This window comes from Poromitra crassiceps (assembly GCF_964638095.1).
Source record: "Poromitra crassiceps genome assembly, chromosome: 3".
Taxonomy (NCBI): domain Eukaryota; kingdom Metazoa; phylum Chordata; class Actinopteri; order Beryciformes; family Melamphaidae; genus Poromitra; species Poromitra crassiceps.
The window spans coordinates 31,746,496-31,764,299 of NC_139625.1; the positions used below are offsets into that span (position 1 = coordinate 31,746,496).

Below are 17,804 nucleotides of genomic sequence, written 5' to 3' on the forward strand. Positions count from 1 at the left end.
CGTCAATCTCCTTGTGGAACAAACTTCATATAAATAAACAAAAGTATGAACAAAAACAAAACAAAAAAACAGATGAAATAACTAAGATGGCTGGTAGAGGGCGTGGAGTCACAGGCAGATGAAGAGCTCTGACTCCTGGAAGAGGAAGAGGAAGAGGAAGTGAGTCAGTGAGAAACCAGAGGGGAACTTGCTCTATTCAGCTGTTCATCAATGTCCTAGGTCTTTGGTCAAACTTCTGGTCATAATCTTGTCTGTATTCAATTCAACTTTATTCCAGACACTTAGGAAGGTCCATAGGAGAACATAATACATTACAATACAAAACAGAAAAAATATAAAAACAACAAACCTTGATATCAAGATTACAGTCATAATACATATCTTTCGCCAATGTCGCACATGATTGAGTTGAACCTGAGCCCTATACCACGAAACAAGATTACTGGCTTAGCGAGGTAACTTCAGGTTTAACCCTAGTTTTGCCATACCACGACGCTAGTTAACTTCTTATCGAGATAGATCACCATAGCAACTTATGCTCTACGGCTAACCTGCTTTGTAGCACGTTAAGTTCAGAGGATAAGATCAAAACCCATGAAAGACCCACCTGCTTACCAATCAGCTCTCTGGAAACAGCGAGTCACCATTCATATGGTCCCCATATGAAAAATACATTGCATTCAAATGAAAAAGAAAAAGAAAAAAAGGCTCCTGTTGAATTAATCTTGCACTTTGTTGCAGGCTACATTTAAATTAAGCCCTACTTAGCACTTTGGAATAAGTTTTTATATATTCATTTTTGTGCTTGTAGCCTAGATACGTTGTTTGACCCCGCCGATCGATTGCAGCTGAATGGTGAGTGGAGAAATATCACTAAACCGGCATAAAAAGGTTACATAAACGTCTCCAAAGCGCACGGTGCCGTGTGCGCAATGGAGCCGAGGCTGACGTTGGGTTGGAAATGGTCATACATGCTATAATAGCCTACTACATCTAAGCAATTTAATATGGGATCGCCTGCACACAGATTATTCATATCTAGGCTACTCCTGCATTTTGCAGCTGCAACTGTGTTGCTTTTGGCCTGTATGATGTGATTGAACTTCATATTTCCAGCATCATTATATGAAATATGGAGATATTCGACTGCTGACAATAGCCTATATATGTGACCACAAAATAGGCTATTTTTTATAAATGAAATCTATGCCCGCACATACCGTGTCGATTCAGTTCAGAAGCCTTTTTGAATTTTATTATCATTCTTTTTTTTATTGATAGCCTATAGGAATTATTCAATCAGTGCAACTAAACACATCATGACATCATTATTATTCATTGAGCCTAAATGGTCTATACATACGGATTTTGGACTGAGACATTACACATTGCTTCCACTCGCAGTTTATTGAGAGGGTGAATTCAGCTGCTGTAGGATACGTGGAGGCAGAAACCGCTCTTCAAATAAATGACTGATGTGAATAAAAGTGGTAACTTTAGACAGTCATTCGGGAACAGACTAATAATATCCAATGCGGATTTTGATTCTGACATAGTAGTAGTTGGCTTTGAATGAATGAGGAAATAGGCGTGTCTGCCGCTGTAAAAGCTACGGTTCTGAGCAGGAGCGGTCCATATTGCATTGTGATTGGCTAGTTGTTAAAAACCACGCCTCTTTTGCGGGCACGAGCTCATGTGCACGCGCTCTCAACTTGATTAGAAAAACCTGGTTCCACTTAACTCATTGAGTGCCAGCCACTTTTGGAGAACGGACGCTCCCAGTGCCAGAGTTTCAGAGCTTTTTTCAGTGATTTCTCGAGGCCCACAGAATATTGTGTGATATTACTATGTAAACAATGAACACGCAAAAAGAACGATGAGACTCTTTTCTATCATCAGCAAAAACAGGTTTATTGATATCATTTTCCGTTCTTTAGTTATCAGCCGGAGAAGATAGCTTGATTTAACAAAAAAGAGCAGTTTTTTTCTAGAAGCTGAGATAATGGCCCTTTTGTGAAATTAAACATTTCAAACACATCACTGACTCTGAAGCTAATTTTCTGATGTAGTCACACCTCAAAAATAATTTCCTTCAATAAAACAGTGAAGGCCAGGGAATTTTGTTTGGCAGAATAATATTTTTAGCTGCAACCAGCAGCGCTGGCCCCTGCGTGCGCTGCTGGTTGCAGCTTCTTGCTGATCTTGATTTGCTGCTGGTGGGCATCGGATATTCTGGCTTGCGTTTGCCAACCCTGTCCTGCTGCCTGGGTCTGTCTGGGTCAGTGTTGTGTGCTGCTCTGCGTGCCCCCCCCCCCCCCCCCCCCCCCCCCCCCCCCCCCCCCCCCGCCCCCCGCCCCGCCCCGCCTCAACTGCACACTCCTCCTGTATGGGAGGTGGCTCTCTGCTGAGTTTGCTCTGTCTGCACTGTGAAGGGTGCGCGTCGGCGACATCCAGCTTTTTCCGCGTGTGTTTGTCACCGGCTACTACTGTATGCTTCCAGTTGAGAATAATAACGGCTGATCATGCGAATGGGCTGTGCAGCGGACATGGAGGAGCTCAATTGTGGGAGCAGATTGGCTGCTGCCTGCTGCAGGCACATCTAACGTTAAAACGCTTCATGCATATCGATGCATACGGATGCGATGCGATTTCCGTTTCCCCAACGACTTATTCTCTGTTTTTCTCTGCCTTTCTGTTAACCTGGAGAGCACTGTCGCCACCTAAGGGTTCTGTAAAATAGGTTATAGACCTCCAATAGCTATAATATTTGTACAGGAGAGGCAGAAGGCTTTGATCGACGCCCCACCGTCAAAAAACGCAATTGACGAACATGTCCGTCCTTGGCACTCTACGTTACTATTTGAAATGACGAACATGTCCGTCCATGGCACTCAATGAGTTAACGACTGGCAATCGAGGTTCGTGGTACAAGTTAACTACAATCAAGCTTATCTGGTTTAGACAAACCAGATCAAGGGACAGATCCTAGATCTTCTTATAGAACATTCGTGGTATAGGGCCCTGGCGTTACTTTTGACAGGATTAATTAAGGCCACAATAACACTGTTCATCGAGTCATCTAAACCAGTGGTTCCCAACCACCGGGGCGCGGACCGGTACCGGGCCGCAACGCATTTGGTACTGGGCCGCGAGCCCGGTCCAAAAAAACAACAACAAAAAAAAACGTCAACTTGAAACTATGTTTCAACTACACAGCCTATAATATTATAGCCTATGTTTATTATTATTATTATTTTTTAATTAAAATTGACAACCGGTCCGTGACTTTTTTTTCCATCTATCTATCCGCGGCACAAAAAAGGTTGGGAACCCCTGATCTAAACGACACAGAAATCTGTACATGGTTTCTTAAAAGTGCTTTAAATGTAGGTATACCTACACTGACAAACAGCTGGCTCTGTGATGGCACTGTGCCATCTAGGGACACGCAACAGTCGTAGCGCATCATTATAAGACACGTTTAGTCTTTGTATGCTGCTTTTCCTGTAGCTGCTCCACAGGTGAGCGGTGTACAGTACGCTCTGAACAATGAGGCTTTGACATCTGAAGTACAGTAGGCCTACATGTATCCTGGATGTTGTGTGAAAATCCCAGCTTTGTGTCGCCTTGTAGCGTCTGAAATATCTAATCTGAATGAAGACGTTTTGGGGGTGTTGAGATTTTGAAAGTTACCTTTTCTTGATTTTTCAAAATTGTGCTGTAGGCAGTGAAAGGCTAGTCTCTCCCCAGACTCAAATATTACGTTGAATCGCTGTGCTCCGCATACTACATAAATGAGAGAGAGAGAGCTCTGCAGCATGCAGTAACGTAGTGTATCAGCGTAGAACTTTCATGGGTCTGTCGTTGAGACTAGTGAAAAGCTAAAACTGAGGCTGTCCTATTGCTTTAATCTGTTGGCCATATTTGAGGTCTTCAGTTATTGGGTGCCAGTGGCACAGCTGATTGTTTCTAAATTCTAATCGCAGTCTAAATGTCTCAACAGAATTAATAGGAAATCACAAAAAGTGTGGACCAAAGTAGCTCAAAAGGCAATAGTGTACAAAGTGAAAAAATGTGGAGCTACTTGGAGTTTTTTAGGCAATATTTAATGCGAAGTAATATATCTGTGTACAAGCAGTTACAAAACAGAATATATCTTCAATGTACTACGGGCAAACAAAACGCAACGTGTTTCAACCACGCAGGTCTTCCTCAGGCAGTGTTAGCTGGGCGTCGGCCGCCGCACCTGTGTATATAAGGCAATACGTGGCACAAGTCAGTTGGGATCACAATATAGGATGGGCCTTATTAAAGCAACGGAGATAGCAACATCATAAACAAGCAATAATAGATAGACAGTAATGGCTACAGATAGAAGCAGAAATAAGATATAGGCTATAGGTTATAGGCTAAGGGGGAAAAAGGGGGTGGGGGTGGGGGTGGAGGGGGGAGAGACAAAGGGGGGACACAGCAGAACACAACATATGGACCCGGGGGAAAAAATATCATATTTAAATAAAAATTATTTAAATAAAACACGTCAGGTCAAGCTAATATCATATTTAAATAAAATGTCACACCATTAACACAGTCAGCCCTCACGGACTCAATGAGGAGCTTGACCTGACGTGTTTTATTTAAATAAGTTTGATTTAAATATGATATTGTTGCCCGGGTCCATATGTTGCGTTCTGCTGTGTCCCCCCTTTGTCTCTCCCCCCTCCACCCCCACCGCCGCCCCCCCTTTTTTTCCCCCCTAGCCCAGGGATACTCAACTTGCTTTGCCCGGGGGCCACTTTCGTGAAATGATAGAAGGCCAGGGGCCAGTTAATAAACAATCAATATACATTTTTCTGTAGCGGATTGTAGGTTTTTGGGATGTCAGCCGGAGTTTAGTCTGACAATGTTGTGCACACCGGATAGTTAGTTAGGTTAAGTACATACATAAGTGCCTGGGTAGCGAGCAGACGGCGGTATTTGACAATTTAGCAATTTTTTGACAAATCATAGATTATTGAAAGATATTCCATATTCCAGACTGAAATGCTATAACAGAAGTGGAGTATTGGCCAGAATGACATGAACATTTGGACACTAAAGCTGTGTTCACACCGAGATATTTATTTTTCTCTCTGTCGCTCGACTGAACCCTTTGGAATCGCTCTGTCGCTCTGTTTAAATCGCTCATCAATAGGCACAATAATTGACGGACATCTGGGGGCTATAACGTTACGCAATGTCATGATATTTGTCCACTACGAGCCACCGTAGCTGTTTACAAGCTAAGCCTATCAGCGTGCTCCTAATGCGAGCTCCATACCGGTAGTACAGACTTCACTTCATGTCAGCTGTCAGCCTGTCAATGAGCTGTCAATGCGGTTTGTTGCCACACAATAAACCAGCGGTTTGTTCCAAGCCAGTGTGATCCTTGACTCACTCTCACACGGCAGCCAATCAGCGTTGAACAGCGAGCGACTGATGCCAGCGTAATTTCGCTCGAGTTGGGATATTTCATCTCGGGCGACGAGTGTATTTTCACCCTATCGCTCTGTCTCTGTCGCTCGGACGCCCAGCGATTTTTCTCCCGGGCGAATATACGCTCAATCGCTCGTTTGCATTGACTTTGTATGTAAACTCGATGCCAGCGAAAAACTTGAATAGGTCGGTGTGAACGCAGCTTTAGGCCATGTTCACATTACAGGCAAATCCGATTTGCTGATAAAGTCATTAATCATCATTATCTTGATTGGTTTCCCAAATCTGATTTGGGAGTGTGTCCGCACTGCCACAAATCTGATTCTCAAGTCGGATCTGTGTGGCCAGACCTAAACAGCCTATCTGCATGGGTTGCTATGGTAACAACGTGGGCGTCAGTAAATACGTACGTTGGTGACGTGGTTTTCCTGCGCATAAGCATTTGATGACGAGTTGCGAGTGACGTTCAAATCAGATTTGGTGGATCTGCGCGTCTGCACTCAAGTCACATCAGTCGAAAGCAGATTGGAAACTCCATATGTGGTTTGGGACAAGTGACACAAATCAGACTTGGAGCGTCCAGACTCATAAAACCAATCTGGATAAAGTCATTAATAGGTCACTAAAGTTCACAAATCAGATTTGGCCTCCTAGTCTGAACTAGGGCTGGGTCGGTTTGAAAATTTTAAAACCGGTTCGATATTGCCGTCTAAACCGGATCGAACCGGTATACCGATTTTTTTTGTAATAAAAAAAAAAAAAAAAAAAAAAAATTAATTCTTTTTTCTTTAAGCAGGGCTCCCGAGTGTGGCCCATAACTGTCTGTAGTGCAACTTCAGTCCACCTGATAGCGATAATACACCTCTAAGCTGGTATTGTCAACCAGCAATGATACTGAATAAAAAGAAGCAGGACACCTGTGTAACAAACACACCCTGTATTTATTTCTCATAACTATTCAGCTCAACTTTTCTTCTAAACATCAAAATAATAAATGAAATAAGACTTCTGCCTATAGTGCAACTTGAGAAAAGGCTAATAAAAACACAAGCAGTGCAATCAGAATGGATTGGCTTACAGCTGAGCTGCCTTATAAACTTAAAAACTCACAAATTCACACAATATAGGGCCTAGGCATGGGTCGGTTTGAACATTTTGAAACCGGTTCGATATTCCCCAAAAAAACGTATCAAAGCGGCTACAATTGGTGGCGATAATGCACCTCTAAGCTGGTATGCTGCCAACCAGCACGAACACTGAATATAAATAAGCAGAACCTTTTAACTGTAACAACACACTGTTTTTATTTCTCATAACTATTCAGCTTAACTTTTCTTCAAACATCAACATAATAAACAAAATAAGACTTTTGCCTACTAGTGCAACTTGAGAAGAGGCTAATACGAACAATAGTGCAATCAGAATGGACTGGCAAAAAAAAAAAAAAAAAATTTTTTTTTTACCGGTAATAGGTTTTTTCGGTTCGCACGTGATCAAACCGGTTTGGGCTCGTATACCGAACCGAACCGGTAAAACCGGAAATCGACCCATGCCTAGTCTGAACATGGCCTTATTCAGCGGGTATCTTGCATGTTGCGTTCAGGTGCACTGTAAAAATATATATATATATATATATATATTTGCAATTCCATCGCAGGCCACACAGGGGGCCCCGCCAGTTGAGTATCACTGCCCTAGCCTATAACCTACCTATAGCCTATATCTTATTTCTGCTTCTATCTGTAGCCATTACTGTCTATCTATTATTGCTTGTTTATGATGTTGCTATCTCCGTTGCTTTAATAAGGCCCATCCTATATTGTGATGTCATAGTACTGCCCACCCTACGTCATCCCAACTGACGTGTGCCACGTATTGCCTTATATACACAGGTGCGGCGGCCGACGCCCAGATAACACTGCCTGAGGAAGACCTGCGTGGTTGAAACGCGTTGTGTTTTGTTTGCCCGTAGTACATTGAAGATATATTCTGTTTTGTAACTGCTTGTACACAGATATATTACTTCGCATTAAATATTGCCTAAAAAACTCCAAGTAGCTCCCCATTTTTTCCCTTTCAACAGAATTAATTAAATGTTCTGTGCTGTTTTTGACTGAGAACTGATAATTTAATCACTGATCCATCTGATTGATGTAGTGTTTAGATAATGTCAGCTTGTTAGTCAGCCAGCAAACCATATCAACTGTAGTTTAAAAAAAAACCATCTGATTAGCATGCCATGTTCACATTAACATCAGTGTCTTTGCTGGCTAGCTAGCTAACAGTTTGTTCAGCTTAAAGGTCTCATAGAGGTCCACTTACACTTTCATTTTCCAGCATCACTAAAATGAACTAAATTCAAATGAACAGACAATGAGTACATACACTGGAGCTGGCATTGTTGTCCAGTGAGTCAAGGCTTGATTTCAACGGCTTTTCTCCAACTTCACTCGTTTTTTTTACAGAAATCTCGTGCCGCTTGGTCCTGGAAAGGAGACCAACAAAAAATGCAATGTTTAGGTTTTGCATCAAGCTTTTTTCTGTTTTGTTTTTTTACCTGCACAACATGACTTGTCCTCGCTCTAACTGCCATTTTTCTATTTTGATATTTGAGCTGGGCGATTTGTTTTGTAATCGATATCGCGATAATCATCAATTTTTCCTTCAATATCAATAGGCTATTCAGTATACCGTATCCAATATGGCTTACACTGCATGGGAATTCAATGCTATAGGTGTGATGCCAAATCTATGTCTGAAATCATAATTGTGTTTGACAATATAATTCCACAATAAACGATAATATTGAATTGCCACCCAGCCCTATTTGATGTGTTTTTCCATGTGTGAATAAACTCAACTCAACTACACACCTACTAAGTAATGGTAATACCGGTAGTCACTGTTGCCTATTACTATGGTTATATTAGCCATTAGCCATCTTGAACCTGTTTCCTACAGAATAGAAACATGTTTAGAGGATATAATAATCATTTCTGCAAAATGCAGAACAAGGAACATCAGGTGACACTTTCTCCCCACTAACAGTCAGTGTACGTACAGTGGTTTGCATAAAACCCTTTTAAGTTTTAACACTAAGTGTAATAACTGATGATGAGCATTTCTTTCCCCTGCTTCTACCTGTATAAGGGCCACATGCTGACGCCTCTGTTGTCCCTCTGGGCTGCCACAGACGCCCTCTCGGCCTGCTCTTTCAGGAAGTGGAAGAGTTTCTCTGACTCGATGCACTGCTTCCTACACAATACAACTAATGCACATTAACTGTACAGCACTTTTAAACACAATGCAGACAATTCAAACATATGTAATTATGTGTACAGCAGTGAGTTCCCAAAGTGTGGGCTGTGGTGGCGGCCCACTGGTGGGCTGTGGAGGTATGGCAGGTGCTCCCAAAGCTAATCATCAGTTTTTCTTTCGATATCAATATACACTATAATAACCAATATATGACTTACACTGCATGATAATGCTAGGTGTGATTTAAAATCTACAGTAAGTCTGAAATCTTAAAATAATATTCCTTAGTCCTTTCATACCACATTTTGTAGTTTTTAAATCAAATTTGCTCATCAATTTAGACAGCAGAACCGTGTATGACACTATCATCATATCAAAATAAGATTCCACAATAAACAATAACTCAAAAAAACTGTTGCTTTGGTACAATGCACCAAAGCAATCGAGTTTCTCATTATTTTTAGATAAGTCTTTATTTTGAGAGATTTGCTCATTATGACGTACACAGGATCCCTTTTCTTCATCATACTGGTGGAAATGGGCTTCCATAGATTCAGCACATTATAGAGCCAAATAACTGGTATTTAGGATTAGCTGTGAACTCACATATGAGCTAGCGACAGGACAGTGCTCAGCTTGGACTGAGTGATCAGACATGTTTCAGTCAGCAGAGATTTCAGGAACATCTCCAACGCCCGCGCTGCTCCCTCCAGTTCAGGATCTCACACACTCTGAAACATGGTTTTATCACTTTCAACATACAGTATCTGAAGTAACACTTGGGAGTTGCTTCTCCTCTGATGTGCTGGAGGTTTCTCCCTGACCAGAGCTACAGAAAAACTTGACAAAATAAATGTTAACCAACCCAGCTCTCGAAAAGTGCTGTATAAATAAATATTTCCATTTTAGGGCGTCCTGGTGGATCAGTGGTCTAAGGTGTGTACCATGAAATCTGATGTTCTCAGTTCAAAACTGACCCAGGCCCTTAATCACAGTCATTCCTCTCTCTCTCCCAGTCTCTTCTTTGAACTGCTTAATAAGGGATTAAATGCTATAAAAAATAAAATAAAATAAATACATGCCTATAATCAGTCTAACTCCAGTCAGCTTTGGATCTGTCTAGTAGCTGGAAAAGGATACAGATTATCACAGGAACAGCCATGGCGATCCTCCCCACCTCCGTGTCTTTCTGCATGATCTTTTTGATGCGACTCTGTTAGTGAGAAGGAAGATCCACTGTCACCCAAAAAATACATTACATTAAGGTTAAGCTGCTGCCTTCAGTGCTCCTTGTGAATGTACTAAATTGAATATACACAAAGGTAAAACTTCTAATATCAAATATTACCAAGGATTATTATCAAGGATTTTGAACTGCACATCTCTCTCCACTATTCAGTCTTTGTATAACACCAAAGCTGTTAAAACTATAGAACTCTTAGCCTGGGTAAACCCAGCCTTCAACTTTACGTCACAGACTGCCTGTAGCGTTAGTTTCTTTGTGACCGCCAGAGCTTCTCTCCATGTTTAGAAAGTGATGAAGTGGTTTATTGAGTCATGTGTAGCAGGGTACCTGCGGGGGATACTCGGACCTGATTCTATGGCTATGATCCACAGTTCATGTTTAGAAGAGGCTACGGGTCCTTGGGGGGGTTCCAGGGGGTCCCCAGCAAACTGATGAATTGTTAAACTTCAGCATTGTTTCATTTATAACACATTAACCCAACTAAATAATGTATAAGGATGACTATTTTGATCACAGTTTCATTGTTATATCTCTATATACAATACGGAATTATAGACAAAATCATCTAAAAATATTCTCACATTTGTGTCCAAGAGACAAAATCTCATTAAATGGGGGTCTGTGGCTCTAATGTGCTCTAAATGAGGGTCCTTGATATGAAAAAAATTGAGAATCAATGTGCTACAGCCTCACTTCCACCATCAGTTGCTGTCTGTGAATGTCTCATTCTGGTGACCCTGGTATCAGAGAAAGTGGTGGTATTTCCGACAGCACTTGAAGGCAGCAGATGCAGCACTCGCTAACGCCATGATACACACACAGCTGTACCGCATGCTATCTGACTTGGACACCGGTAACGTAACGTCACACAGGCTCGTGATGTCGGTAACGTTACTCACGGGAGGGAAGCGCACACTGTATCTTCTCTTGTGTCTGGGCATCTTCCGCCTGGCCTGGCTGCAGGCTGCAGCCTCACATCTTCACTGTCTCCCCCGCTGCTGCCCGTCTTCATGTCGGGCATTTGTTTACCTTTCACAGGAAGTCAACCGCATACCCGAGGTCACACCCACTCACCCCGTGACCCCAATCATGACGTCATAACCCTGTTTTAATTAGTAGATTAACAAAACAGCAATATTTCTCTCACGAATTTCCCATTATCTACTAGAATCACTAAAGTTAGATACTTGACATTATGAAAAGTAAAATTATTGTTTCAAATCAGGGCCCATATTCAAGATTCAAGATGTTTATTGTCACTCTGTAGTACAAGTATCACGTGTGAAATTCTTGTGCTGTAGACTCCGTTACAACATAGTGCAATTTATTTTTATTAAAATAAAAAAAAAGAGGCAACAAGCAATAAAGCAGTAAGACACGCCACAGACAGTGGCACATATGTGCAAATGGCATGAACATACTTTAAACATAATTAAACATAATTAAACATAATAACATTCTGTTAGGTGCAAATAGCATATGCCTAATTAAGATACTATTGAACATTAGTCATACGTGATGGTAGCAGCTGCAGTGCGGTACAGTACGGTTACTACACTATTTGTATATGTTAAGGAGTCTCGTGGCCTGCGAGAAGAAACTGTCCCTCAAGCGATTTGTGTGTGCTCTTGGGACCCTGTATCTCCTCCCTGAGGGTAGCAGGGAGAACAGACTGTTGTGGGAGTGGTTTGTGTCTTTGATGATCTTCATGGACCTCCTGAGGCACCGCTGGTGCCTCAACATTATGTTGAAAAAGAAAAAGGTTGATCTATGAAACGAAAAATATTAAAAATAAAATAAAATAAAAAGTAGCCTAGTCAATGTAACTTAAAGGCAAAGAAAATACATTGTGATTTGTGATTTATTATTTGTAATGTGATTATTTTTTTTACTTTGACCCAAGACACTGTAAAGCCCAGTTTAGACTAGTCTTGCTTGCCAGACTATCTCCGTTTAACTATCTCCGTTTCGCATGTCAGAGCAGGAGAAAGTCTTGCTGCTCTTAAAGGCTGAAATATACTTCTGCGTCCATCTCGACTTGGAGCCTTGCTGGGGGCAGCTGGTCCTATATAGCCTACTCGAAAATCAGCTTGAAGAGGGGTCACAGCTGGGAGTCCCCAGCAAAATGAGTAGGCTAAATTGTGTGATTTCACTATAGGATTTCAATGACTAGAAGTTAGCCCAAGGAGAGAATGTAGTGCATATACTTGGTAATAGCTTTCACTCTCTCCTGTTATCTCCCCATCTATATTATACTAGTGCAGTGCCCGTTCCCCCTAGGGTTGTCAACATTCCATCCCAGTAATACGGGACGGTCGGACCAACCCCCCCCCCCCCCCCCCACCCCCACCCCCATGATATTAAAAAAAAAAATGCATTCAACTCTAAAAAATGTGTTATGTTATTCCCTTTACAGTGTTTATTTTCTGTTTTCACTAGCTGTTATTGCCATTTCCCTTGATAGAGAAACATTTCACATAATATTGAAAGGTTTGAAAATGCGTGATTTGAATCTGGTCTTTCAAATGTGACTTTGAGAGTCTCACACACACACACACACACACACACACACGCACACACACACACACACACACACACTCCCCCGCTCTGTGCAGCTGTGCCTGCCCCCTGTCATCAACTGAGCGGCTGCGGCACGCCGGCACCCCAAGGGTCCTAGCGCCCTTCGTGTTATCTCATACAGCACACAAACACACAGGCAAGCAGACAGACAGGTCGCAATATATATGCCTCTTCCCTTAAAAACGGGACAAGTGGCGTCCCGTACGGGACACGTCTCTTTTGACCCAAATACGGGATGTCCCGGCTAATACAGGACTGTTGGCAACCCTAGTTCCTCCATGCACCACCCACCCCATGCACACACACTGCACTCTGTCAGGTCCCCCTAAGGCTAAGCCAAGTTTGAAGTCGATCCGACAAACGGTTCTCGAGATACGCGAAGGACAGACATACAGACAGTCCTGGAATAAGTCCAAATTGCATGAGTCCAAATTGCATTCCACCGCACTCCATCGGGGTCCAAGCAGCGCACTCCCCAAGTTTGAAGTCACAATCGGACAAATGTTTCTCGAGATAAACTGCTTTTTGTGTTGCCAGCAGGTGGCACTATGTCAAATTGCAATAAATTCAGCGCCGCACTACTTCGAGTTCCCAGGAGCGCACTCCCCAAGTTTGAAGTCAATCGGATGAACGGTTCTCAAGATAAACCACCTTTTGTGTTGCCAGTAGGTGGCGCTATGCCAAATTGCACATAATTCAGCTCCCGGCACCTCCTTGAGTCCCCCTAAGCGCACTCCTCGAGTTTGAAGTCGATCGGACGCGCTTTTTGTCTTGCCAGTAGGTGGTGCTATGCCAAATTGCACATAATTCAGCTCCCTGCACCTCCTTGAGTCCCCCTAAGCGCACTCCTCGTGTTTGAAGTCGATCGGACGAACGGTTCTCAAGATAAACCACTTTTTGTGTGGCCAATAGGTGGCGCTGTGCCGAATTACACGAAATTCGGCACTGCACTGTGTCGAGTTCCCCTCAGCACACTCTCCAAAGTTGAAGTCGATCTGACTAATGGTTCTTGAGATAAACCACATTTATCCGACCAACGGTTCTCGATGGCATGCAGCAGATGATGCTCATAAGCAGTGGTGGAAATGGCCAGGTTTTACTCTGGGAACCCTACTTACACAGGATGCGGGTTCCCGGAAGTGGTGTTGCCCTGGAGCAGTGGTTCTCAAATGTGTCCCCCCCCCCCCCCCCCCCCCCCCTCCATTCAATCTCAAGGACTCGATGTTGACTTAGGGGCCCTTTACACGAGGACGGTTTCCTATGGTGACGGGGAATTATTTTATCGTTAGTGCCTCCCTTTTAGATGGCGACGGCGAATTCGCGCTTAGGAAACGACACATTTTGAAACCACCCTCCAGAGTGGAATTCTTTGGTACGCTCCCCGCTGATAGCTCCATGTAATCGCTTTGAGATGGCACATTTCAGAAACTCTGACGTGCCTGCACACGCGACACATGCGATTACGCCATAGCCGTGTGCGAGTTGGCAACCATTTTCAAAATAAAACGTCAGTATGAATGAAGTTTGGCAACATTCAGAATTAAGCTACACTGCAACTTCAGTTACATGTTCATAATGTTACTGCTGCGAGGAGCCGATGGCTGTACCTGGTCTGCATTTAACGTTAGTTACAAAAGCACGTCGACAGTGTTTTCTCACTGCCAGTAGCCTAACTACAGTAGGGTTTGACAGATTAGCCTAGGTAAACCCAGCCCCCACGTGACCTGCTCTCTCAGTTCCCAGTCACTAGAGTCACTAGTCACTAGTCACTAGTGACTGAGAACAGGTCTGAGAGCAGGTCACGTGGGGGATGGGTTTACCCAGGCTATTGACAGATCACAGTCAGCGCTCCCGGTCCTCGCTGCTGGTTAAAGATTTCCAATAGGCATTATTCTGATAAACTGGTCACATATATGTTACGTTCTCACCCGACAAATATTAAAACTTTAAAACAGTTTGGGTTTTTTTTAGCATGAAAAACAGCTTTTTGGCAAGTCTATGCACTGCGGTAGGCGTACTCTACTTCCGTGTTTAAAACCAGAAAGACGATTACGAAATGACGTCATGCAGAAGCGTCCTTGTATGGGCAAAGAATAAGGTGATCACACTGCCATCTAGCGACCTGGCATGTCCATTACGGCGTTTTAAAAATTCAACAGCGTTCATGTAAACAGGGAGAAGGTGTGAAGGAAAAGGTGTGAAGGAAACGCTATTGTGTCGTTTCTTCCAGAAACCGTCCTCGTGTAAAGGGCCCCTTAGGGGCCCCTTAGGGGCCTCGTGTAAAGGGCCCCTTGGTTTCCTATGGAAACGGGGAATTATTTTATCATTAGTGCCTCCCGTTAAGACGGCGACGGCGAATTCGCGCTTAGGAAACGACACATTTTAAAACCACCCTCCAGAGTGAAATTCTTGGTGACGCTCCCCGCTGAGCGCTCCATGTAATCGCTTTGGAACGGCACATTTCAGAAACTCTGACGTGCCTGCACAGGCGACACACGCCATAGCCGTGCGCGAGTTGGCAACCATATAAAACATCAGTATGAATGAAATTTGGCAACATTCAGAATTAAGCTACACTGCGGCCAACTTCAGTTACATGTTCATAACGTTACTGCTGCGAGGAGCCGATGGCTGTACCCGGTCGGCATTTAACGTTAGGTACAAAAGCACGTCGACAGTGTTTTCTCACTGCCAGTAGCCTAACTACAACAGTAGGGTTTGACAGATAGCTAGTCCGACAGCACAGTCTGACTGTCCTCGCTGCTCATTAAAGATTTCCAATAGGCGTTATTCTGATAAACTGGTCACATATATGTTACATTCTCACCCGACAAATATTAAAACTTTAAAACAGTTTGGGGGTTTTTTTCGCTTGAAAAAAGCTTTTTGGCAAGTCTAAATGACTGCGGTAGGCATACTCTACTTCCGCGTTTAAAACAGGAAAGACGATCACGAAATTACGTCATGCAGAACATCCTTGTATGGGCAAAGAATAAGGTGATCACACTGCCACCTAGCGACCTGGCATGTACATTACGGCATTTTAAAAATTCAACAGCGCTCATGTAAACAGGGAGAAGGTGAAGGAAACGCTATTGTGTCGTTTCTTTCAGAAACTGTCCTCGTGTAAAGGGCCCCTTATGGCTCATTTCCACCGCAGGTAGTAGCGCGATCCCGCTCCGCTCGACTCGATAAATTGTCTCATCCCACCGGTTTAAACTGTCCCAGCCCGGGTTGTATTGGAGTCGAGTCGTGCTACTTTTCGTACCTGCCTCGTCGGGGTTCTATTCTGTCAACCCGGGTTCATACGGTGACGTGAAAACATTGTAGACGACTGATTGGCCAGGCAGAATCGTGTTTACTCCATCTACTGACTGTCAATGCGCTGCATACCAGTTTAGTGGGCTTACATTCTCTTCTGTTATGTTATTTCCATCAGTCTTTGTGTTGCTGCCTTCGCCTTTGTGAAATAAAGTCGTGGCGGTGGTTTCAATTGTTTTCAGAGTGAAAAAAGTCCGCTGCTCAGCAAGCTCCTGTAGTTAGTTGAGCTGCAGCGCTCCGCTAGGCCGCAGCGGGTGTTTGGTGAAGCCGCGGTCTTGCCTGAGAGGCCGCGGGGTACAGGGCAGGCTTCACTCTGTTGCGCCTCTTCCGTCCGCGCGCAGCGCAGCGCATGCCTGAGTTTGACTAACTACAAAGTGATATCCATTTTCCTGGCCGATTGTCACATTCGCCCATGTCCACTGTAGGTCATTTAGAGGCACCAGTATTTCATAAACAGTTTAAAAGTTCTGTGGATGGATTTAATTGTAACGTTGTCTACTTCGGCTATAAGCGAAGGACAGATATGCGGGGGCGGGGGTGGGTGGGGGCAGATGATCCGCGGTGAAAGCAAAACGTCCATCGAGCCGAAACGATTAGAGCCGAGTGGGGACGAGCTGTGCAGGGCTGTTAAAAGTGGTGGAATTGAGCCATTAGTTAACGACAGGGTCGTTCCTCTGTTTACTCTCTCAGTAGGTGTCAAACAGCCCTACTGTTTACTCTCATTAGTGTCAAGCTGGGGCTGCGGCTTAGGGCTTGAAGGAGCAGAACTGAAGGAGCAGAACTGAAGACAAATATTCAAATATCGAACGCGTTTCGTGTCCGAATCGCACGGAAACAGGGCACCGCCCTCCGTCGGGTCGCCATCAGCGCACCCCCCGAGTTTCAAGTCGATCCGACCAACGGTTCTCGAGATACGCGAAGGACAGACAGAGAGACAGACGATCCCGGAATTATAGTATAGATAGATAGATCATACTCACGCTGTTCGTGTCAGCTTTGTCGAGTCACATTTTCGAGGAGCTGCACGCAGGCTGCACCAGCAGGCTCGCCGACTGCGATGCACCCCTTGGCACATTCGGCGAGGGGTTTGACGCGGAAGTATATCAAGTCCTTAAGGCTTAGATATAGGCCTACTTCTGTGCCAGCCTCAACTTGGAGCCTTGCCGGCGGCAGCTAGTCCTGTATCCTCAAATAGCGTTGCCAACATTCCATCCCAGCAATAAGGGACGGTCGGACCAACCCCCCCCCCCCCCCCCCCCCCGGGGGGCTATGATATAAAAAAAAATTACATTAAACTCTAAAAAATGTGTTATGTTATTCCCTTTACAGTGTTTATTTTCTGTTTTCATTACTAGCTGTTATTGCCATTTCCCTTGATAGAGAAACATTTCACATAGTTATTATTGAAAGGTTTGAAAATGCGTGATTTGAATCTGGTCTTTCAAATGTGACTTTGAAAATAATCACACACCAAAGAAGATGGCATAACTGCTGTAAATAATTAGTGCACATACATGTACAGACAGATTTGATAAGATAATACTTTGGGTGTGTTATTATGTCAGTGCTCAGTCCGTGTTTAACTGTGTGATATACCGTCGTTACCTCACATGCAGAAACTTTGTTAATTTCGGTAGTTGAAGCGGCGAAGAATTGAGTAATGCTAGATGCACCTTTAGCCTGTGCAGCCCGCTTGTGCATGTCTGTGGCAGCAGGCTCGTGACACTTCTCTTCTCACCGGCAGTGGCACTGGAAGTACTGTTAGGTAGGGGGTGCTGTAAGGAAGGGATCGATCGGTGCTGCCAGCAAGGGCAGCGGCGAAGAAAATTTGACGTTTTTTGGACTTTCATCCATATTTAGAAGAATATTTAATTTTAAATTAACATTAGGATTATACTGTTGTGATGTCATTATTCAGTATCTT

General features: G+C 43.6%; 1 protein-coding gene across 1 annotated transcript; it reads right to left on the reverse strand.

The window, feature by feature from the left end:
• Positions 1-14: 14 nt before the first annotated feature.
• Positions 15-10,920, reverse strand: LOC310773664 (dr1-associated corepressor; the record flags this gene model as incomplete). Its single annotated transcript, XM_083633588.1, has 6 exons — positions 15-135; positions 7,861-7,960; positions 8,617-8,730; positions 9,340-9,433; positions 9,874-9,946; positions 10,879-10,920. The coding sequence occupies 6 exons, from the start codon at positions 10,918-10,920 to the stop codon at positions 109-111; spliced, it is 450 nt and encodes a 149-aa protein (XP_083489714.1). The 3' UTR covers positions 15-108.
• Positions 10,921-17,804: the final 6,884 nt, after the last annotated feature.